We start from the raw sequence: 24706 nt of genomic DNA, 5'->3' as shown, positions 1-24706 counted from the left end.
TACATATATGGATGAGCGATGGCCGAACAGAATAGGTAAGATGCAGTAGGTGGTATAGAGTACAGTATATACATATGAGATGAGGAATGTAGGGTATGCAAATATTATTAAACTGGCATAATTTAATTTCACTAGTGATACCTTTATTAAATCCAGTTATTAAAGTGGACAGTGATTTGGGTCAGCAGCAGCCTCTCAATGTTATTGATGGCTGTTTAACAGTCTGATGGACTTGAGATCGAAAGACTGAAAAACAGCTTCTGTCCCAGCTTTGATGCACCTGTACTGACCTCGCCTTCTGGATGATAGCGGGGTGAACAGGCAGTGGCTCGGGTGCTTGTTGTCCTTGATTATCTTTTTTGTCATTCCTGTGACATCGGATGCTGCATGTGTCCTGGAGGGCAGGTAGTTTGCCCCCGGTGAAGCATTGTGCAGACCGCAATACCCTCTGGAGAGCCTTGCGTTTGAGGGCAGTTGCCATACCAGGCGGTGATACAGCCTGACGGGATGCTCTTGATTGTGCATCTGTAAAAGTTTGTTAGCCACATTTCTTCAGCCTCCTGAGATTGAAGAGGCATTGTTGCACCTTCTTCACCACGCTGTCTGTGTGGGTGGACCATTTCAGTTTATCCGTGATGTGTCCACCGAGGAACTTAACTTTCCACCTTCTCCACTACTGTCCTGTCGATGTGGATAGGGGGGTGCTCCCTCTGCTGTTTCCCGTGGTCCACAATCATCTCCTTTGTTTTGTTGACGTTGAGTGAAAGGTTGTTTTCCTGACACCACACTCCAAGGGCCCTCACCTTCTCCCTGTAGGTTGTCTTGTCATTGTTGGTATCAAGCCCACCACTGTTGTGTCGCCTGCAAACTTGATGATTGAGTTGGAGGTGTGCATGGCCACTCAGTCGTGGGTGAACAGGGAGTACAAGAGGGGGCTAAGCACACACCCTGGTGGGGACCCGGTGTTGAGGATCAGCGAAGTGGAGATGTTGTTTCCTACCTTCACCACCTTGGGTGGCCCGTCAGAAAGTCCAGGACCCAATTGCACAGGGCGGGGTTGAGTAGCAGTGGTCCAGTGTTCTGCTCGAGCGGGTACTAAAGTCAATGTACAAGGTAGCCTTGTTCTCAAATTAGCTTTGTTAAAATCTTCAGCTACAATAAATGCAGCCTCAGGATATATGTTTTCCAGGTTACATAGATTCCAGTGAAGTTCTTTCAGGGCCATGCTTGGGGAGAGGGAGGGGGGGGGGGTATATACGGCTGTGACTATAATCAAAGAGAATTCTCTTGGTAGATGATGCAGTCAGCATTTGATTGTAAGGAATTCTAGGTCAGGTGAACAAAAGGACTTGAGTTCCTGTATGTTGTTATTGTTACACCATGAGTCGTTAATCATGAGGCATACACCCCCGCCCTTCTTCTTACCAGAGAGATGTTTGTTTCTTTCGGTGCGACACATGAAGAAACCCGGTGGCTGTACCAACTCTGACAACATATCCCAAGTGAGCCATGTTTCTGTGAAACAGAGACTGTTACAAGCTCTGATCTCTCTGGAAGGCAACTCGTGCCCTAATTTCATCCACCAAGTTGTCTAGAGACTGGACATTGGTGAGTAATATGCTCGGAGGCGGTGGGTGGTGTGCTCGCATTCTAAGTCTGACCAGTAGGCCGCTCCTTCTGCCTCTCCTGCGGCGACAACGTTGTTTTTGTTCGGTCTCTGGGATTAGATACAATGCCCTGGGTGGTGGTCCGAACAAAGGATCCGCTTCGGGAAAGTTGTATTCCTGGTCGTAATGTTGGTAAGTTGATGTCACTCTTATATCCAATAGTTCTTCCCGGCTATATGTAATTACACTTAAGATTTTCTGAGCTAACAATGTAAGAAATAATACATAAAAACAAATTACTGCATCGTTTCCTAAGGACTTGAAGCGAGGCGACCAGCTCTGTTGGCACAATCTTGCGAACAATTGGTAATGAGTGCAATTTCGATTCATTGGCTTTGCTGACTGGGTTGAAATGTAATTTATCCAACTTCGCATAGCACGTCGTCATTAATATGCAATCAAGGCTATAAGGCTGCATTGTTATTTTCATATTTATAGATGTTGTTCTCAAATTAAGGTTTTCAATGCTATACATTATACCGGGTTAGAGTTTAAGGCCTGTATTTAAAAAGCACTATTAGAGTAGGAGTGCTGATCTAGGATTAGGTTTCCCCTGTCATATCAACTTCTTTATGGCAAACTAGAAGGCAAAACTGATCCTACATCAGCACTCCTACTCTGAGACTCTGAACACAGGCCCTGATATCAATATGTTACAATAGGTACAGTGGTACAGCATGTTTGACAGTGGGTGAAAGTGTGAGATTGGATATGGAAGCTATGAGAGAGACTAAGAAATTGTAAAGATGATCAATGGAAGCGCCATGAAGGACTAGATGATGGAGACAGAGACACCTGGTGCAATGGTGGTACCCATGGCTGGAGGTGAAGGAGTGGAAATAGAGTTTGAGAGAGAGCGAGACAGCAAGAGAGCTAGAGAGCGAGAGAACTAGAATGAAGATCCAGACAGAGAACATGGACACATTGTTTTGACCGTCTATTGATGACTAGGAAATGGCCAAATAAGTTTGCACATATTCATGCCTAGAAGAAATGACGATGACAAGGTGACTTAGGTGTTTTTGAGATCACTAGTGTACTTTTGTAAATATATACAACTTTGTTACACTCAAAGCACAGTGTACCTGGGGAAAAAAATACATTTTGACAAGACTCATCTCAGAACCAAGTACATTAAACAGCTCAAACCTATCAACGAATGACAGTTATTTGCTAGAGATGAGTTAGTTTTAAAAAAAAAAAAACAGTTTTGCGGAGTGATCATTTCTGTCAGTGCAGGCGATTGCCAGAGCCGTCCTCACAGCGACTACAAATGATTAACGACTTTGTCTTTTTTTTTTTTCAGACCGTCTACTCCTGAGCGTCTGCCATCAACAACAATGGCTCAAACAACGGCTCCGACGCACTGTACTCTTTCGATAGTTGACTATAACTTAGTTAACTTCTACCCTCTCCCTCTCAACCTATACTATTTTCCAAGCACAATACTCTAAGAGGGTTTATATGGAAACAAAACAAGCCTGCCATTAATGTATACATTATTAAATATTTAAACTGTTTAATGGAGGCACAATTGGTGGACTTGTGTCCAAACTTGCCCACTTTGCTACTGGAAAGAATCACACCGAAGTGTACCAATTATACAAACATAGGTTAGTGAAAGTCAATTGAGTGGCTAGCGTTGGCCAAGGTTTCCTCCCGATGCTTTGTGGTGCTTTCATAGAGAAGACTAAACACATTAATCATTGCTCTTAGCTTGTTTTAAGAATTACAGAGAGAAATGGGGGGGGGGGGGGGGGGGGGGTACAGTATGACTATGAGGAGACATGGGAGGAAGAGAGGGAGGGAGAGTGAAAGATGAGTGAAAGATGAAGGGAGACCGAGATGGAGAGGGGGAAAGAGACAGAACTTGGACATTTCAACCTACATGTACAGTGAGGGAAAAAGTATTTGGTCCCTGCTGATTTTGTACGTTTGCCCACTGACAAAGAAATTATCAGTCTATAATTTTTATGGTAGGTTTATTTGAACAGTGAGAGACAGAATGACAACAAAAAAATCCAGAAAAACGCATGTCAAAAATGTTAGAAATTGATTCAATGTAACATGGTCGACTGGGCTGGGAATCGTGGAGTCGTTCGGCTAACACGATTACAGCAATTCCTTTTGATCTTGCTTCTGCTTTCATGACAATTCACCTCACTGAGTGAGGCAGGTACCGTGCAATCCCACAGCCCCCTGCTGCCACCCCACCTCCCCATTCTGACCAATCACTTTCCCTGAATCCTCGCTCAGGCCCAGCTTATGGCTGCAGTCCAATTTTCTATACATTGTCCATGAAGGGTGCACTTGCTCACTCCCCCTTGTGGATACGATAGCATTAGATTGGTGTATGTTAAGGCTAGAGGGTGTCTTCGCCATATTTCCTATATCAGTCCATTCTGTTTAAATCCATAAGGGGGAGTGAAGGGCTGCAGACTGAGAATAAAGGTAGGGAATTGTTCCGCAGCCCACGTTGAATTTCCAGTTGAAATCCTGTCTAGTTTTGTGAACAAAAGATGCCCCACCCCATTCTCTTCACTCTCTTTGAACTCTGGTAAGCAAACATTGGGCTATTTCAGTATTTTTGTGTGTTCCCACCAAGATTGAAACATTGTGTCATAACAGCAGCTGTCGATGTCAAGGAAGTCTTTGATCAGCACAAGATGTTATGCCAAAAGGATGCTTCCATGTGTCTCTTGAATTTCCTACTTGGTTCAGTCAGGTTCTATATACAGCTCTAGCAACAAAGAAAATCTCTCATAATACCTCTATTTCTCAACACAGTTGCTTGACAACATGAAGACACATGATCATAAGCAACATTGTGTGTGCAAACATCCGGGCGCGTTTTTAGTTGTGTCCGTGAGTATGAGTGAGAGTGTGTATCTATGTTGGTGTGTCACAAATCGTGTGAGGCCAGGATACTCACATGCGAATTATATTTTTGACACTGAAGTTGTCTAGGGGCGCTATGTCCGGGTCCTCTCCCTTCTCATCTTGTAGGACTATCTGCTGCAGGATCCGGTCTAGGAGCTGCCAATGCTGCAGACTGCCCCCTCCGCGTTTGTCTGGAAAACACCAAACAGAGTTAATAAACTTCTAAGGTCACACACACACCGATGAAGAAAGGTTAGCTCCTTGGAGGACAAGCAGAAGGACTTCAATGACAATGATCAATATTAAGATTTTAGCCTCACCACTCTCATCAATTCAGAAAATAAGATTTTCTTCAAGAACAACTGGTGTGTTTTTGTAAGAGGGGGTATAAATGGCTCCATGGATTCATGGTTATGAGTAGTGGCAGAAACATTGACCAACTTTTGAGGCAGCTATCATTATCACCCAGCCTTTGCAGTGTTGACTAGAGTCAATCCTTTTTATCAGTTAAGGTACACTGTCTTCACACGTCTGGAGACTTATTCTTGACCACAGTGAGGCAGATGTAATAGTGATGAACCAGGCTTTGAGGCAGATCTAATAGTGACCAACCTGGGAAGCTGATGTAACAGAGGCCGACCGATAAATCGGTTGACCGATATTATTGTCTGACATTACCCTTTCACCAAAAAAATTGTATTGGACTTCATTCCAAAGATAAAATTCAGATATTATATACATACAGTATAAAGTACTCATCCCCCTTGGCGTTTTTCCTATTTTATTGCATTACAACCTATAATTTAAAAGGATTTTATTTGGATTTCATGTAATGGACATAAACAAAATAGTCCAAATTGGTGAAGTGAAAAAAATTACTTGTTTCAAAACAAAATCAAACGGAAAAGTGCTGTGTATATATGTATTCACCCCCTTTGCTATGAATCAATCAAATCAAAGTTTATTTGTCAAGTGTGCCAAATTTAACAGACCTTACAGTGAAATGCTTACTTACAGGCTCTAACCAATAGTGCAAAAAAGGTATTAAGTGAACAATAGGTAAGTAAAGAAATAAAAACAACAGTAAAAAGACAGTGAAAAATAACAGTAGCAAGGCTATATACAGTAGTGAGGCTATAACAGTAGTGAGGCTACATACAGGCACCGGTTAGTCGGGCTGATTGAGGAAGTATGAACACGTAGATATGGTTAAAGTGGCTATGCATATATGATAAACAGAGAGTAGCAGTGGGAAAAATAGGGATTGGTGGGTGGTGGGTGGCAGGACACAATGCTGATAGCCAGGTTAGCCAATATCGCGGGGCACTGGTTGGTTGGGCCAATTAAGGGAGTATGTACATGAATGTATTGTTAAAGTTTGCATATATGACAAACAGAGAGAAGCAGCAGAGTAAAAAGAGGGGTTGGGGGGGTGGGCACATAATGCAAATAGTCCGGGAAGCCAATTGATAACCTGTTCAGGAGTGTTATGGCTTGGGGGTAGAAGCTGTTGAGAAGACTTTTTGTCCTAGACTTGGCAGTCCGGTACCGCTTGCCATGCGGTCGTAGAGAGAACAGTCTATGACTGGGGTGGCTGGGGACTTTGACAATTTTTAGGACCTTCCTCTGACACCGCGTGGTGTAGAGATCCTGGATGGCAGGCAGCTTAGCCCCAGTGATGTACTGGGCCGTACACACTACCCTCTGTAGTGCCTTGCGGTCGGAGGCCGAGCAATTGCCATACCAGGCAGTGATGCAACCAGTCAGGATGCTCTCAATGTTGCAGCTGTAGAACCTTTTGAGGATCTGAGGACCCATGCCAAATCTTTTTAGTTTCCTGATGGGGAATAGGATTTGTCGTGCCCTCTTCACAACTGTCTTGGTGTGTTTGGACCATTCTAGTTTATTGGAGATGTGGACACCAAGGAACTTGAAGCTTCCAACCTGCTCCACTACAGCCCTGTCGATGGGAATAGGGGAGTGCTCGTCCTCCTTTTCCTGTAGTCCACAATCATCTCCTTAGTCCTGGTTACGTTGAGGGAAAGATTGTTATTCCGGCACCACCAGGCCAGGTCTCCGACCTCCTCCCTATAGGCTGTCTCGTCGTTGTCGGTGATCAGGCCTACTGCTGGCCACTGTTGTGTCGTCTGCAAACTTAATGATGGTGTTGTAGTCGTGCCTGGCCATACAGTGAACAGGGAGTACAGGAGGGGACTGAGCACACACCCCTGAGGGGCTCCAGTGTTGAGGATCAGCGTGGCAGATGTGTTGCTACCTACCCTCACCACCTCGGGGCAGCCCGTCAGGAAGTCCAGGATCCAATTACAGAGTGAGGTTTTTAATCCCAGGATCTTTAGCTCAGTGATGAGCTTTGAGGGTACAATGGTGTTGAACGCTGAGCTATAGTCAATGAATAGCATTCTCACGTAGGTGTTCCTTTTGGAGTGCAATAGAGATTGTAACATATGTGGTTCTGTTTGGGCGGTATGGAAATTGTAGTGGATCTAGGGTTTCTGGGATAATGGTGTGTATGTGAGCCATTACCAGCCTTTCAAAGCACTTCATGGCTACGGACGTGAGTGTTACGGGTCTGTAGTCATTTAGGCAGGTTTCCTTCGTGTTCTTGGGCACAGGGACTATGGTGATCTGCTAGAAACATGTTGGTATTACAGACTCAAATCAGGGACATGTTGAAAATGTCAGTGAAGACACCTGCCAGTTGGTCAGCACATGCCCGGAGCACACGTACTGGTAATCCGTCTGGCCCCGCAGCCTTGTGAATGTTGACCTGTTAAAGGTCTTACTCACGCCGGCTATGAGGAGCGTGATCACACAGTTCTCGGGAACAGCTAATGCTGTCATGCATGCCTCAGTGTCGCTTGCCTCGAAGCGAGCATAGAAGTGATATAGCTCGTCTGGTAGGCTTGTGTCACTGGGCAGCTCTAGGCTGTGCTTCCCTTTGTAGTCTGTAATAGTTTGCAAGCCCTGCCACATAAGACGAGCGTCAGAGCTGGTGTAGTACGATTTGATCTTAGCCCTGTATTGAGGCTTTGCCTGTTTGATGGTTCGTCGGCGGGCATAGCAGGATTTCTTATAAGCTTCCAGGTTAGAGTCCTGCACCTTGAAAGCGGCAGCTCTAGCCTTGTTGCCTGTGGCTTCTGCTTGGGGTATGTACGTACAGTCACTGTGGGGACGATGTCCTCGATGCACTTATTGATAAAGCCAGTGACTGATGTGGTATACTCCTCAATGTCATCGGAAGAATCCCAGAACATGTTCCAGTTTGTGATAGCAAAACAGTCCTGTAGTTTAGCATCTGCTTCATCTGACCACTTTTTTATAGACTGAGTCACTGGTGCTTTTTTTTTTTTGCTTGTAAGCAGGAATCAGGAGGATAGAATTGTGGTCGGATTTACCAAATGGAGGACAAGGGAGAACTTTGTACGCGTCTCTGTGTGTGGAGTACAGGTGATCTAGATTTTTTTCCCTCTGGTTGCACATTTAACTTGTTGATAGAAATGAGGTAGAACTGATTTAAGTTTCCCTGCATTAAAGTCTCCGGCCACTAGGAGCCCCACCTCTGGGTGGCAGTTTTCTGTTTGCTTATTTCCTTTTTCAGCTGACTGAGTGCGGTCTTAGTGCCAGCATCCGTCTGTGGGGGTAAAAAAAACAGCCAAGAAAAGTATAGGGGAAAACTCTAGGCAAATAGTGTGGTCTGCATTTTTTCACAAGATACTCTACTTCAGACGAGCAAAATCTAGAGACTTCCTTAGATTTCGTGCACCAGCAGTTGTTTACAAATATGCACAGACGGCCACCCTCTTCTTGTGGGCTATTCTTGTGTTGTTCTATCCTGCCGCTGCAGTGTATATCCCGCTATCTGAATATCCATGTCTTCATTCAGCCACGATTCCGTGACACATAAGATATTACAGTTTTTGATGTCCCATTGGTCGGATATTCGTGATCGTACCTCGTCTAATTTATTGTCCAATGATTGCACGTTGGCAAGTAATATTGACGGTAACGGCAGCTTTCCCACTCGCCTTCTGTGGATCCTTATAAGACTCCCGGCTCTGTGTCCTCTGTACCTGCGTAACTTCCTCTTGCAAATAACTGGGTTGGCGGCCTTGTCGGGTGTTCGGAGAATGTCCTGTGCGTCTTGCTTGTTGAAGAAAAAAATATTTGTCTAATCCGAGGTGAGTGATAGCTGTTAAATAAATAATTCTTGAAGGAAACCTGTTTCTGTCTTCCAGAGATTTGAGACTGGGATGGAGGTTCACCTTCCAGCAGGACAATGACCCTAAGCATACTGCTAAAGCAACACTTGAGTGGTTTAAGGGGAAACATTTAAACATCTTGGAATGGCCTAGTCAAAATCCAGACCTCAATCCAATTGAGAATTTGTTGTATGACTTAAAGATTGCTGTACACCAGCGGAACACATCCAACTTGAGCTGGAGTCATTTTACCTTGAAGAATGGGCAAAAATCAGAGTGGCTAGATGTGCCAAGCTTATAGAGACATACCCCAAGATACTTGCAGCTGTAATTGCTGCAAAAGGTGGCTCTACAAAGTATTGACTTTTGGGGAGCTTAATAGTTATGCACGCTCAAGTTCAATTTTTTTGTCTTATTTCTTGTTTGTTCCACAATAAAAAAAAAAATTGCATCTAGAAAGTGGTAGGCATGTTGGGTAAATCAAATGATACAACCCCCCCAAAAAAATACATTTTAATTCCAGGTAAGAAAATAGGAAAAATGCCAAGGGGGGTGAATAGTTTCAGAAGCCACTGTAGAATAAACAAATATGTCTGCTCATTTGCGCTCATTTTTTAAAATGTTCAATGATTGCCTGTAGAAGGCGCTCTACGAGTCGCTCATTGAACATCATTCAGCCCTAGGTCACAAAGTTAGAGAAAGAAGGCATGACGGTGACAGTGAGTAGCTTGCCACAGGCAGCGTATTTTAATAAGTAAACAATCAAAAGTACACTTCACCAAACAAGCAGCCCTGAGGGATATCCTACGAAGCAAGCTAGATCTACTAAGGGTTTTCTAAAAATTAACCAGCTTCAGTTAGCTTTACATTCCAGCGAAGGCTTCATCCATACTATGGCAGCGGACATTGTTCATCCGCCTGCCGCTAAATCTAGCAGGCTTGTAACTGCGTGAGCATGTCGCACATGGCTAGTCAAATGCCTAACTCTTAATTGAGACAATGCTGAAATATCAATCCATGGGCGAGTCAGTGCCACATTTTCAAAATGAAATAAAAGTTATCTTGCAAAATCAGCAGACTATGTGAAATAGGCTTTTAGAACTGCAGTCTTTATTTTATTACTTATCGTTAATGGTGTCTTTGGTGTGCTTATTTATGTTTACATTTTATCAATATTATAATTAGTATTAAGTCATACAAAAGTGTTACATTGCGTGAAGTTTAAAATGCTAATTGCTAACTTAAATGTAATTTAATTAAACCATTGCTAAATGTGTCAAACAAAATCAGTCATCTCCCTCAAATGAAGGGGCTGATGACACAATCTTTGCGAGAGGAATGGAATCTGATTTCAATGGTCCTCAACTCTATAATTTAATTTGGGTAAGTGGAGTTAGCCATGAGTTAACCTGCCAAGGAGAAGGTTAGTTCTGAAGGATTCTATGCCATAGAAATGTACCTTGCTAAAAGGTGAACCATTTTTGAATGACCAAAGTTACCTCGCTAACACAAGACTGGCGCCAAAGTGAAAAATCATCTTTGATACAAAAATAACAGTGTACTGTCTGGGCCTATTACAGTGCATTCAGAAAGTTTTCAAAAGTATTCTTGACTTAATCGACATTTTGTTGTTTTACAACCGGATCTCAAAATCGATTAAATAGATTTTTGTCCTCACCTATCTACACACAATACCGCATAATAAGTAAAAACATGTTTTTTTTGTTTTTTTTTACAGCTGTGTCCTTTGGGGTCTCTAAGAGCTTTCCACATCTGGATTGTACATTATTTGCCAAATAATCTTAAAACATTTCTTCAAGCTGTCAAGTTGATTGTTGATCATTGCCATACAGATATTTTCAAGTATTGCCATAGATTTTAAAACTGATTTAAGTTAAAACAGTAACTAGGCCACTGAGGAACATTCAATGTCATCTTGGTAAGCAAGCAGTGTAGATTTGGCCTGTTGTTTTATGTTATTGTCCTGCTGAAAGGTGAATTTGTCTCCCAATTACTGGTAGAAAACAGACTGAACCAGGTTTTCTTCTAGGATTTTGCCTGTGCTTATAGCTGTATTAAGATTAGTTTGAACATGAAAAACTCCCTTGTCCTTACCGATGACAAGCATACCCATTACATGATCCAGCCACCACCATGCCTGAAAATATGAAGAGTGGTACTCAGTGATTTGCCCCAAACATAACAATTTGTATTTTGGACAAAAACTTAATTTCTTCGTCATTTTTTTTGCAGTATTACTTAAAACCTCTTTGGGATAGGGGGCAGCATTTTCACTTTTGATAAATAGCATGCCCAATTTCAACTTCCTGTTACTCATGCCAAGAATATAAAATATGCTTATTATTAGTAGATTTGGATAGAAAATACTCTGAAGTTTCTAAAACTGTTTGAATCATGTCTGTGAGTATAATATAACTTATGTAGCAGGCAAAACCCAGAGGACTAACTATTCAGAAAAATAATTTGAGGTAACTGTCTATTCAGTGAGTTTTCATTGGGAAACGAGATTTCTAAGGCACTTGTTTGCAGTTCCTACCGCTTTCCACTGGATGTCACCAGTCTTTGGAAATTGGTTGAGGTTATTCCTTTGTGTAATGAAGAAGTACGGCCATCTTGGATCAGGGTAACGTTATGTGTACTGTTTGAGAGTTGCGCAAGACTAGAAAAGTAGTGTTAGTTTGTGATCCTCCTGTATTGAAAACAGATAGACCCGTCTTCAATTTCATCGATTATTAACGTTTAAAAATACCTAAAGTTGTATTACAAAAGTAGTTTGAAATGTTTTGGCAAAGTTTACAGGTAACTTTTGAGATATTTTGTAGTGACGTTGCGCAAATTGGAAGCTGTTTTTTTCTGGATCAAACGCGCCAAATAAATGGACATGTTGGATATATATCGACAGAATTAATCGAACAAAAGGACCATTTGTGATGTTCATGGGACATATTGGAGTGCCAACAAAAGAAGCTTGTCAAAGGTAAGGCATGATTTATATTTTATTTCTGCATTTTGTGTGGTGCCTGCAGGGTTGAAATATGCTACTCTCTCTTTGTTTACTTTTGTGCTATCATCAAATAATAGATTCTTATGCTTTCGCGGAAAAGCCTTTTTGAAATCTGACATGTTGGCTGGATTCACAACGAGTGTAGCTTTAATTTGTTATCTTACATGTGTGATTTAATGAAAGTTAGAATTTTATAGTATTTTATTTGAATTTGGCGCTCTGCATTTTCCCTGGCAATTGGCCAGGTGGGACATTTACGTCCAGCCTATCCCAGAGAGGTTTTAAGTACCTTGTTGCAAACAGGATGCATGTTTTTGGAATATTTTTATTCTGCACAAGCTTCCTTCTTTTCACTCTGTCAATTAGGTTAGTATTGTGAAGAAACTATAATATTGTTGGTCCATCCTCAGTTTTCTCATATTACAACCATTACACTCAGTAACTGTTTGAAAATCACCATTGACTCATGGACACTGCTCAGAGATTTCACCTTCTTCACCAGCAAATGAGTTCAGAAGGATGCCTGTATCTTTGTGATTACTGGGTGTATTGATACACCACCCAAAGCCTCAATAATAACTTCACCATCCTCAAAGGGATATAGTCAGCATCTGCTTTTTATTTCTTTTTTCCACATCTACCAATCAGTGCCCATCTTTGCGAGGCATTGAAAAAACAGCCTGTGAGGCAGATGTTATAGTGATGGACCAGCCTAGGAGACAGACATATTCATTGTGTGTATGTGCAATGCAAAGATAAATTGATGATACAATTATTGTGGGGGCTGTCTTGTTAGACTTCAGTGCAGCTTTTGAAATTATTGATCATAGTCTACTGCTGGAAAAATGTATGTGTTATGGCTTTACACCCCCTGCTATAATGTGGATAAAGAATTACTTGTCTAATAGAACACAGAGGGTGTTCTTTAATGGAAACCTATCAAATATAATCCAGTTAGAATCAGGAATTCCCCAAGGTAGCTGTTTAGGCCCCTTGCTTTTTTTCAATTTTTACTAACAACATGCCACTGACTGAGTAAAGTTTCTATATATGCAGATGACTCAACACTACAGTGCCTTGCAAAAGTATTCGGCCCCCTTGAACTTTGCGACCTTTTCCCACATTTCAGGCTTCAAACATAAAGATATAAAACTGTATTTTTTTGTGAAGGATCAACAACAAGTGGGACACAATCATGAAGTGGAACGACATTTATTGGATATTTCAAACTTTTTTAACAAATCAAAAACTGAAAAATTGGGCGTGCAGTTTTATATCTTTATGTTTGAAGCCTGAAATGTGGCAAAAGGTCGCAAAGTTCAAGGGGGCCGAATACTTTCGCAAGGCACTGTACACACGTCAGCTACTACAGTGACTGAAATGACTGCAACACTCAACAAAGAGCTGCAGTTAGTTTCAGAGTGGGTGGCAAGGAATAAGTTTGCTCTAAATATTTCTAAAACTAAAAGCATTGTATTTGGAACAAAACACTCACTAAACCCTAAACCTCTACTAAATCATGTGGAAATTGAGCAAGTTGAGATGAATGCTTGGAGAAACACTAGATAGTAAACTGTCATGGTCAAAACATATTGATGCAGTAGTAGCTAAGATGGGGAGAAGTCTGTCTATAATAAAGCGATGCTCTGCCTTCTTAACAACACTATCAACAAGGCAGGTCCGACAGGCCCTAGTTTTGTCGCACATGGACTACTGTTCAGTCGTGTGGTCAGGTGCCACAAAAAAGGACTTAGGAAAATTGCAAATTGGCTCAGAACAGGGCAGAACAGCTAGCCATTGGATGTACACAGAGAGCTAATATTAATAATATGCATGTCAATCTCTTCTGACTGAAAGTGGAGGAGAGATTGACTTCATCACTAGTTTTATTTATGAGAGGTATGACATGTTGAATGCACCGAGCTGTCTGTCTAAACTACTGGCACACAGCTCGGACACCCATGCATACCCCACAAGACATGCCACAAGATGTCTCTTCACAGACAAAGTCCAGAACATACTATGGGAGGCACAAAGTACTACATGGAACTCTATTCCACATCAAGTAACTGATGCAAGTAGTACAATTAGATAAAAAAAAACTGATTTAAAAAACACCCTATGGAACAGTGAGGACTGTGAAGAAACACAAACATTGGCACAGACACATGCATACACACACAATAACATACGCAGTATACATACACATGGATTTAGTAATGTAGATACAGTGGGACAAAAAAGTATTTAGTCAGCCACCAATTGTGCAAGTTCTCCCACTTAAAAAGATGAGAGGCCTGTAATTTTCATCATAGGTACACTTCAACTATGACAGACAAAATGAGAGAAAAAAAATCCAGAAAATCACATTGTAGGATTTTTAATGAATTTATTTGCAAATTATGGTGGAAAATAAGTATTTGGTCACCCACAAACAAGCAAGATTTCTGGCTCCCACAGAACTCTTCTTTAAAAGGCTCCTCTGTCTTCCACTCGTTACCTGTATTAATTGCACCTGTTTGAACTTGTTATCAGTATAAAAGACACCTGTCCACAACCTCAGTCACAGTCCAAACTCCACTATAGGTAAGCAGCTTGGTTTGAAGAAATCAACTGTGGGAGCAATTATTAGGAAATGGAAGACATACAAGACCACTGATAATCTCCCTCGATCTGGGGTACAGTACATGTCCAGGCCCGTCTGAAGTTTGCTAGAGAGCATTTGGATGATCCACAAGAAGATTGGGAGAATGTCATATGGTCAGATGAAACCAAAATATAACTTTTTGGTAAAAACTCAACTCGTCGTGTTTGGAGGACAAAGAATGCTGAGTTGCATCCAAACCTACTGTGAAGCATGGGGGTGGAAACATCATGCTTTGGGGCTGTTTTTCTGCAAAGGGACCAGGACGACTGATCCGTGTAAAGGAAAGAATGAATGGGGCCATGCATCGTGAGATTTTGAGTTAAAACTTCCTTCCATCAGCAAGGGCATTGAAGATGAAACGTGGCTGGGTCTTTCAGCATGACGATGATCCCAAACACACCGCCCGGGCAACAAAGGAGTGGCTTCGTAAGAAGCATTTCAAGGTCCTGGTGTGGCCTAGCCAGTCTCCAGATCTCAACCCTATAGAACCTCTTTGGAGGGAGTAGAAAGTCCGTGTTCCCCAGCAACAGCCCCAAAACATCACTGCTCTAGAGGAGATCTGCATGGAGGAATGGGCCAAAATACCAGCAACAGTGTGTGAAAACCTTGTGAAGACTTACAGAAAACGTTTGGCCTCTGTCATTGCCAACAAAGGGTATATAACAAAGTATTGAGATAAAATGTTGTTATTGACCAAATACTTATTTTCCAACATAATTTGCAAATAAATTCATTAAAAATCCTACAATGTGATTTTCTGGATTTTTTTTCTCATTTTGTCTGTCATAGTTGAAGTGTACCTATGATGAAAATGTAAGGCCTCTCTCATCTTTTTAAGTGGGAGAACTTGCACATTTGGTGGCTGACTAAATACTTTTTTGCCCCAATGTATGTGGTAGTGGTGGAGTAGGGGCCTGAGGGCACACAGTGTGTTGTGAAATCTGTGAATGTATTGTAATGTTTTAAGATTGTATAAACTGCCTTAAATTTGCTGCACCCCAGGAAGAGCAGTTGCTGCCTGGGAATCCATAATAAATACAAATATTCAGTTTGACATGTCATGTAAACTGCCATAGTGTATTTGTGAAATGGATATTGTGAATAAATATACCTCACCAGCCCGTAAGGCAGATTTAATAGTGATGGATGTACTCACAGGGCATCTGGAGGCAGTGCTGGAGGATAGAGAGCAGGTAAGGATAGGCATCTGTGTGGTTCAGCTTCTTCTTGATCAACTCAAACATCTGGCCAGCGCTCTTAGTGTCCACGTGGGTCTGTTGAATGAAAGGAAAACCTACAATCATTAAAATATCAAGTCAATCCATAATAATAAGCCTGAAATGAGGCATGGATGCAATTAGCAATCTTCAATACAAGCACTGGATGACCCAAGTTCGACATTCATAGATAAAGAACATTACAATAAAGACACTTGAACTTTACATGGGCCTAACGTAGAGGAGAACCTGTTCTAGGTTGTACATTAATACCAGTGCTCGGTTTGACAATACTTTTGATTTCAGTTCAATAAAACAATGTGGGCTTAATTATACAATGTATTGATGTCAATGGGGATGGTAAAACAGGCACTCACCAGGTCAAAACGCTTGGCAAGCTCCGAGTCATCCTCATTCCTCACCATCTCAAAGAAGTCCAAATGCCTGGAAATATGACACAGGCATGAAAGGGACAATAAGCTTGAGTGAGTCATTCCATCTCTGTCTGTAAATCTTACCAGCTGCATGCCAGCTTCGAATCTAACAACCTTACTGTAGGGACTAAGAAGCTTTCTAAGATGCTTGGTGGTCATCTTGTCCCCTGCCTCACCTGTCCAGAATGGCATTATCGTGCCCTCTGAGCTTGTCAATCACGGGCTGGATCCCCAACATCAGGAACTCGTACCTAAGGTGGAGGCGGAACTCCAGGTTGTCCTGAAGATTGAAGTACAGGGTATCAAACACAGCTGATGACAACTGCAGCAACACTGAATCATTCAGGCATACAATAGCTTGATCTTGGACTTTTAATCAGGTGTTTTTGTATGTAGGCTACTGTGTCTGTGCACTATTGTAATACAATAATAAACTTGACTTACAGTGCATTCGGGAAAGTATTTAGACCCCTCATCAATCTACACACAATACCCCATAATGTCAATCTACACACAATACCCCATAATGACAAAGCAAAAACTGGTTAAAAATAAAAACTGAAATATCACATTTACATAAGTATTCTGACCCTTTACTCAATACTTTGTTGAAGCACCTTTGGCAACGATTACAGCCTCAAGTCTTCTTGGCACACCTGTATTTGGGGAGTTTCTCTCATTCTTCTCTGCAGATCCTCTCAAGGTCAGGTTGGATGGGGAGCGGTGCGACAACAATTTCAGGTCTCTCAAGAGATGATCGATCGGGTTCAAGTCTGGGCTCTGGCTGGGCCACTCAAGGACATTGAGAGAACTGTCCCGAAGCCAATTCCGTGTTGTCTTGGATGTGTGCGTAGGGTTGTTGTCCTGTTGTAAGGTGAACCTTCGCTCCAGTCTGTGGTCCTGAGCACTAGAGCGGGTTTTCATCAAGGATCTCTCTGTACTTTGCTCTGTTCATCTTTGCCTCGATACTGACTAGTGTCTCAGTCCATTCTGCTGAAAAACCTCCCCACAGCATGATGCTGCCACCACCATGCATCACCGTAGGGATGGTGCCAGATGTGACACTTGGCATTCAGGCAAAATAGTTCCATCTTGGTTTCATCTTGTTTCACATGGTCAGAGAGTCTTTAGGGGCCTTTTGGCCGTGGGCAGCAGGTAGCCTAGGGGTTAGAGCATTGGACTAGTAACCTAATCTGTCGTTCTGCCCCTGAACAAGGCAGTTAACCCACTGTTCCTGGGCCGTCATTGAAAATAATAATTAATTTTTAACTGACTTGCCTAGTTAAATAAAGGTAAAATAAATTAAAATGTTCCTTTTACTGAGGAGTGGCTTCTACCACTCTACCATGCACTCTACCACACTCTACCATAAAGGCCTGATTGGTGTAGTGCTGCAGTGCTGGTTGTCCTTGGGGATCTTCAATGCTGCAGAAATGTTTTGGTACACTTCCTCAGATCTGTGCCTCGACAGAATCCTGTCTCGGAGCTCTACAGACAATTCCTTCGCTCTCATGGCTTAGTTTTTGCTCTGACATGCACTGTCAACTGTGGGACCTTAAATAGACAGGTTTTTTTGTGCCTTTCCAAATCATGTCCAATCAATTGAATTTACCACAGGTGAACTCCAATGAAGTTGCAGAAACATCTCAAGGATGATTAATGGATGCAGCTGGGCTCAATTTCGAGTCTCATAGCAAAAGGTCTGAATACTTATGAATAAGGTATTTCTGTATATAACGTTTTTATACATTTGCAAAAATGTCAAAAAGCCTGTTTTCGCTTAGTCACTATGGGGTATTGTGTGTAGATTGCTGAGCATTTTGTTTTTATTTAATCAATTTTAGAATAACGCTGTAACGTAGCAAAATGTGGAAAACATCAAGGGGCCTGAATACTTTCCTAAGGCACTGTACAGCTGGAATTCTTAATGATGAAACAGTCATGTCCATTTGCAATATTTCAACAACAAGAAGTTACTGCAAACACTGTTTTTTCCCCCGCTTGGACATCATTGCACACGCGATAGAAGAGCACAATGGGTACTGCAATTTAATTTATCATGTTAACACATTTTTTTTTACTAAATTACACTCCTCAACCTGCCAACCAAAAATTAAAAAACAGTGGTGGGGCAGCCAGTGACAACGTTTCCCCTACTCCACACTCCATCTTTAAGATGTATTCTTGACATATTCTGACTGTTTGACAAGGGACCAAGGTCATCCCAAATTCAACCATGAACAATGACGTAGCCTTTATCACTCAAATCTAATGTATTTCTAAGGGTGTATGCAGTCAAATTATTGGATGATATCTTGGTAGCACTGTTTAAATGTGACTCTTTCTGCCATGAATCATCCAATAGAAAGTAGACCTAGCTGTGGGTGTGACAGGGGGGTTAAAGAGTAACATGGCGATCATGACTGACCTCCCCAGCCCCGGCATTGAGCACAGCGTTGATAAAGGACATGATGGCTGTCTTCAGGTTGACCTCGTCTCTGTAGCGCCCCGTACTTCTGTCTAGCTCATTCAGTAACGTCTGCATGGGTTACAGGGACAGTTCTCAGTTAGGTGCATGGGTTGAATGGACAATTATTCAGTTATATTCATTACAATACATAAACAACTCAAGGCTCTCGAGTGGTGCAGCGGTCTAAGGCATAGCTTCTCACTGCTAGAGGCGTCACTACAGACCCGGGTTCAATTCCCGGCTGTATAACAACCGGCCGTGATTGGGAGTCGCACAATTGGCGCACAATTGGCTCAGCGTCGTCCGGGTTTGCCAGAGTAGGTCTTCATTGTAAATAAGAATTTGTTCTTAACTAACTTGACTAGTTAAATAAAGGTTAAATAAAATAAATTAAAAAACAACTAAATTGATCTGCAAGAATTGCAGTGGTGGGTAAACTACAATCCATCCCACCGGTCAATTAAATGTTAAATTAAATGGTTTTAAGGTCCAATTGAAATAAAATAACTGCCCTTTTTATGACCAAGAAGTTTGCCCACCCTTGGATTACAGGGACAATTTCCTTGCAACTCTTCTAAACATGGTTAAAAATACATATTAACTCTTGGGGATGACCTAAAAAGTGTGTGTCATTTACTTCTGATAAGCTTTAGGAGTACCTCAGCACTTGGTGGACTATACCTGGAAGCGGGTCCTCTCGGCGGCATACTTCTGGTAGTGGGCCATCGCCTGCAGCACCTTCTTGTGGCCATCGGGCACCAGGCACACTGCGCCCAGGATCTCCAGCACGGCCACTTTGGTCTTGACGTTGTCCTGCCGCAAGCTCTGGGAGATGGTATTGATGCTCTGCGGGTGGGCCAGCACGTGAGCTCGACCCTGCGAGTTGTTCATCAGGGCCTTGATGCAGCCGATGACCGAGGTGTGCACGCGGCTCTCCGACGTCTCGTAGTCCATGCTCCGCAGGAAATTGAGCAGGCAGGTGAGGCCCTCGAGCTCAATGAAGCGCGTCACAAACCTGGGAGGTGGAGGGGTGAGGCGTGAGGATGTGTCAGTCAAAAAAGGTTAAAAGGTCAACAATGGAAGACAAAGATTAAACAAACCCTGGAAACTATGGTCTGCTTCACACATGGGAGGTTAAGTTTACTTTTATGAAATCTCATTCACCTTGACAAATACAGTGCCTTGCGAAAGTATTCGGCCCCCTTGAACTTTGCGACCTTTTGCCACATTTCAGGCTTCAAACATAAAGATATAAAACTGTATTTTTTTGTGAAGAATCAACAACAAGTGGGACACAATCATGAAGTGGAACGACATTTATTGGATATTTCAAACTTTTTTAACAAATCAAAAACTGAAAAATTGGGCGTGCAAAATTATTCAGCCCCTTTACTTTCAGTGCAGCAAACTCTCTCCAGAAGTTCAGTGAGGATCTCTGAATGATCCAATGTTGACCTAAATGACTAATGATGATAAATACAATCCACCTGTGTGTAATCAAGTCTCCGTATAAATGCACCTGCACTGTGATAGTCTCAGAGGTCCGTTAAAAGCGCAGAGAGCATCATGAAGAACAAGGAACACACCAGGCAGGTCCGAGATACTGTTGTGAAGAAGTTTAAAGCCGGATTTGGATACAAAAAGATTTCCCAAGCTTTAAACATCCCAAGGAGCACTGTGCAAGCGATAATATTGAAATGGAAGGAGTATCAGACCACTGCAAATCTACCAAGACCTGGCCGTCCCTCAAAACTTTCAGCTCATACAAGGAGAAGACTGATCAGAGATGCAGCCAAGAGGCCCATGATGACTCTGGATGAACTGCAGAGATCTACAGCTGAGGTGGGAGACTCTGTCCATAGGACAACAATCAGTCGTATATTGCACAAATCTGGCCTTTATGGAAGAGTGGCAAGAAGAAAGCCATTTCTTAAAGATATCCATAAAAAGTGTTGTTTAAAGTTTGCCACAAGCCACCTGGGAGACACACCAAACATGTGGAAGAAGGTGCTCTGGTCAGATGAAACCAAAATTGAACTTTTTGGCAACAATGCAAAACGTTATGTTTGGCGTAAAAGCAACACAGCTCATCACCCTGAACACACCATCCCCACTGTCAAACATGGTGGTGTTAACATCATGGTTTGGGCCTGCTTTTCTTCAGCAGGGACAGGGAAGATGGTTAAAATTGATGGGAAGATGGATGGAGCCAAATACAGGACCATTCTGGAAGAAAACCTGATGGAGTCTGCAAAAGGCCTGAGACTGGGACGGAGATTTGTCTTCCAACAAGACAATGATCCAAAACATAAAGCAAAATCTACAATGGAATGGTTCAAAAATAAACATATCCAGGTGTTAGAATGGCCAAGTCAAAGTCCAGACCTGAATCCAATCGAGAATCTGTGGAAAGAACTGAAAACTGCTGTTCACAAATGCTCTCCAGCCAACCTCACTGAGCTCGAGCTGTTTTGCAAGGAGGAATGGGAAAACATTTCAGTCTCTCGATGTGCAAAACTGATAGAGACATACCCCAAGCGACTTACAGCTGCAATCGCAGCAAAAGGTGGCGCTACAAAGTATTAACGTAAGGGGGCTGAATAATTTTGCACGCCCAATTTTTCAGTTTTTGATTTGTTAAAAAAGTTTGAAATATCCAATAAATGTCGTTCCACTTCATGATTGTGTCCCACTTGTTGTTGATTCTTCACAAAAAAATACAGTTTTATATCTTTATGTTTGAAGCCTGAAATGTGGCAAAAGGTCGCAAAGTTCAACGGGGCCGAATACTTTCGCAAGGCACTGTATCTCCGTGTTTAAATGAAACCCAAAATGTGTCTGGCCTAAGTTGTTTGTTTGAGGCTTTAGGATAACAAGAGTTCAAAAGGTGTAGTAAAATGGGTAAAAAGTAGTACCAAGCGTAAAACGTATCATGCACATCAGATTTACTGAACTGTACTGAATTGAAACACAGGTAAACCAAAGGGTCAGTGGTCGAGGAACTGAACACTGAACATATACTGAACAAAAATATAAATGCAACAATTTCAAAGATTTTACTGAGTTACAGTTCATAAGGAAATCAGTCAATTAAAATGAATTCCTCAGGCCCTAATCCTTAAGATTTCACATGGGTGGGCCTGCGAGGGCATAGTCCCAATCACTGGGGAGCCAGGCTCAGCCAATCAGAATAAGTTTTCCCCCCACAAAAAGGCCTTATTACAGACATAAATACTTTTCAGTTTCATCAGCTGTCCGGGTGGCTGGTCTCAGACGATGTGGAGGTCCAGGCTGGCGTGGTTACACATGGTCTGCAGTTGTGAGGCCGGTTGGACCTACTGACAAATTCTCTAAAACGACGTTGGAGGCGGCTTATGGTAGAGATATTAACATTCAATTATCTTGCACCAGCTCCTGTGGACATTCTTGCAGTCAGCATGCCAATTGCACGCTCCCTCAAAACATCTGTAGCATTGTGTTGTGTGACAAAACTGCACATTTTAGAGTGGCCTTTTATTGTCCTCAGCAGAAGCTCCACCTGTCTAATGACAATGCTGTTTAATCAGCTTCTTGATATGCCACACCTGTCAGGTGGATAGATTACCCTGGAGAAGGAGAAACTAACTGACCGGCATGTAAACAAATTTGTGCATAACATTTGAGAGAAATAAGATTTTTGTTTTTCTATGGAACATTTCTGGGATTTTTTATTTCAGCTCATGAAACCAACACCTTACATGTTGTGCTTATATTTTTGTTCAGTATAGATACACAAAGGCACCCCTCGCTACGCTACCTACCCCCATTAACCAGCTGTAGTAAGGGATCCCACATGAAACTGTAAACCATAAAACTCATACCACCCACATTCATCTTAGAACTTTCCTAATGACAGACTTCATTAACAGGGCTAATGAAGGGTCAATCACCTCATTAACCCCTTCCTCTTGCAGAACTGCAAGCCTATCTGATCACCTACAGTACACAAACATGAAGGGCATTACATCAAGTCGGCCATTTTGATGTTCCCATCACACAGATTCTTTCCCTGATCAAGTTCATAAATCATGTAAATCGATAGAGTTCATAACAAACGTAAGTCTGTTTTCTGTTCAGACAGACAAAGAGAGGGAAAAAGTGAAAGAGAGTGAGGGGGTAGGTCTTATTTATAAATCACTGAAAGAAGAATTAAGAAAATGTAAGAAACATCAAACAGACAGAGCAAGAGAGTCAGCAATATTAAGAGAGAGAGAAAGAAGGCGGAAAAAAAAGAAGCAGAGGGAGATTTACAGTCAGTCATTGTAACAGATTGTTTTGACACTGTCAGACGAGCTGAGTCCAAGTTCCATCCCCTCCCACCGCTTTCTTGGCAAGAGCAGGAGTGGAAAAAACACACCCCATCCTTCAAAGCGCATAAATCACGCCATTATTATCCTATACATCTGAAGCCAGGCTACCCTCCCGCTAACTCAATCCCAGATTTCGAGAGCGCACACGGTTCACCTGGCAATGCACTGGCAACCCTCAGATCCCCAGGAACACATGGGTAAGGTCATAAATACTGTACACCAGTGTTGGGTTCGAGACCATCTAAAGCGAGACTGATTCAAGACCAGTGCAAATTGAGTCCGGGTCAAGACCAAGACCGGGAGGGGGGTGCACACACTGCAAAGGCCGAGTGCGCATACAGCACATTCACAAAGACGTGCGCAGGTAAAACAGACTCCCTTGACATGCAATGTGCTTCTCGTTTCAGCACTAACATTACTCTTTGTCACACTGCAAATTGAAGTTGATCTCTCTACCTAAAGGTGTAACATCGCCAGCTCAATGTTGGCAGATGTTATTACGAAGGTGGGTATCTTGGTGTCACACGTGGCTACTCACAGATGTGCTCTGTCACACACAACACATACGCAGACAAGCATGCATATACACGTACACACACAGGCGCACACACACACATACTCTTTGTGCTCCATGAATTCCTGCTCCTTACAAAGGACATCCAACAATGCCTAATTCTCAACAGTGAAAACAGTCCCCCCTCCACATACCAACATCATCCAACCATTTACAAATGTTCTCATTCCCTCATTTTTTTTTCTCTCTCCTCCTTTTCATTCCCTCTCCTTTCTCTCCTCTTTTAGGTCAAAAGAGTTCATCTTAACAAAGGAAATAGAGGAACTAACAGTACAGTTAGAAAGCAATAAAAACTGTAAAAGAGGCACAGAATAAAAAATGGAGGAACTTATTCAAGAAAGATCAAGTGTAATATATTATACAAAATATAGTGAACTGGATGGAATATGTAAGCAAACTGGAAAGAATATGCAGAAATAATTTACAGAAACGTGTTACAAATGCCAGTCATCCATGATTCAACAAACAATATTTTGAAAAAGGAAGCAAAGTACTTTAAGCAAATGTTTTCATTTGTCTTCTCCATCTCTACTAACTGAAGTTCATTTTAAGGATTTGTTTTCTATTAATAGTGTAAAATTAACAGCTCTACAGTCAGAGTTTTATTCTAAAACTGATTAAATAGTTTTCCCCCCTCATAAATCGACACACAATACCCCATAATGACAAAGCAAAACCTGTTTTTTAGAAATGTTTGCAAAAGTATAAAAAAATATATATATATATATATACACACACTACCATTCAAAAGTTTGTGATCACTTAGAAATGTCCTCGTCTTTGAAAGTCCATTAAAATAACATCAAATTGATCAGAAATACAGTGTAGACATTGTTAATGTTGTGAATTATGTTCTTTGGAATATCTACATAGGTGTACAGGGGCCCATTATCAGCAAACATCACTATTGTGTTCCAATGGTACGTTGTGTTAGCGAATCCAAGTTTATCATTTTAATAGGCTAATTGATTATTAGAAAACCCTTTTGCAATTATATTAGCACAGCTGAAAACTGTCATTTTGATTAAAGACAGAGTTCCTTTGTCCAGTGTCTGTTCTTTTGCCCATCTTAATATTTGATTTTTATGGGCAAGTCTGAGAAATGGCTTTTTCTTTGCAACTCTGCCGAAAAGGCCAGCCTCCCGGAGTCACCTCTTCACTGTTGATGTTGAGACTGGTGTTATGCCGGTACTATTTAATGAAGCTGCCAGTTGAGGACTTGT

General features: G+C 41.9%; 1 protein-coding gene across 3 annotated transcripts in view; it reads right to left on the bottom strand.

Moving 5' to 3' along the window:
• daam2 (dishevelled associated activator of morphogenesis 2) overlaps positions 1-24706 on the bottom strand; it is a 226716-nt gene that overhangs the window by 26096 nt on the left and 175914 nt on the right. For all 3 annotated transcript variants that reach the window (XM_036963291.1, XM_036963290.1, XM_036963289.1), the window contains exons 6-11: positions 19242-19575; positions 18519-18629; positions 16267-16370; positions 16034-16100; positions 15596-15713; positions 4600-4738 (exon numbers count right to left, since the gene is read on the bottom strand). In XM_036963291.1, the coding sequence (XP_036819186.1) occupies positions 4600-4738; positions 15596-15713; positions 16034-16100; positions 16267-16370; positions 18519-18629; positions 19242-19575 (873 nt within the window). The remainder of the gene's footprint in view (positions 1-4599; positions 4739-15595; positions 15714-16033; positions 16101-16266; positions 16371-18518; positions 18630-19241; positions 19576-24706) is intronic.

Source organism: Oncorhynchus mykiss, chromosome 26, assembly GCF_013265735.2.
Source record: "Oncorhynchus mykiss isolate Arlee chromosome 26, USDA_OmykA_1.1, whole genome shotgun sequence".
NCBI lineage: Eukaryota > Metazoa > Chordata > Actinopteri > Salmoniformes > Salmonidae > Oncorhynchus > Oncorhynchus mykiss.
The sequence above is the reverse complement of the archived record's forward strand: the minus strand, read 5'-3'. Positions and strand labels throughout refer to the sequence as shown.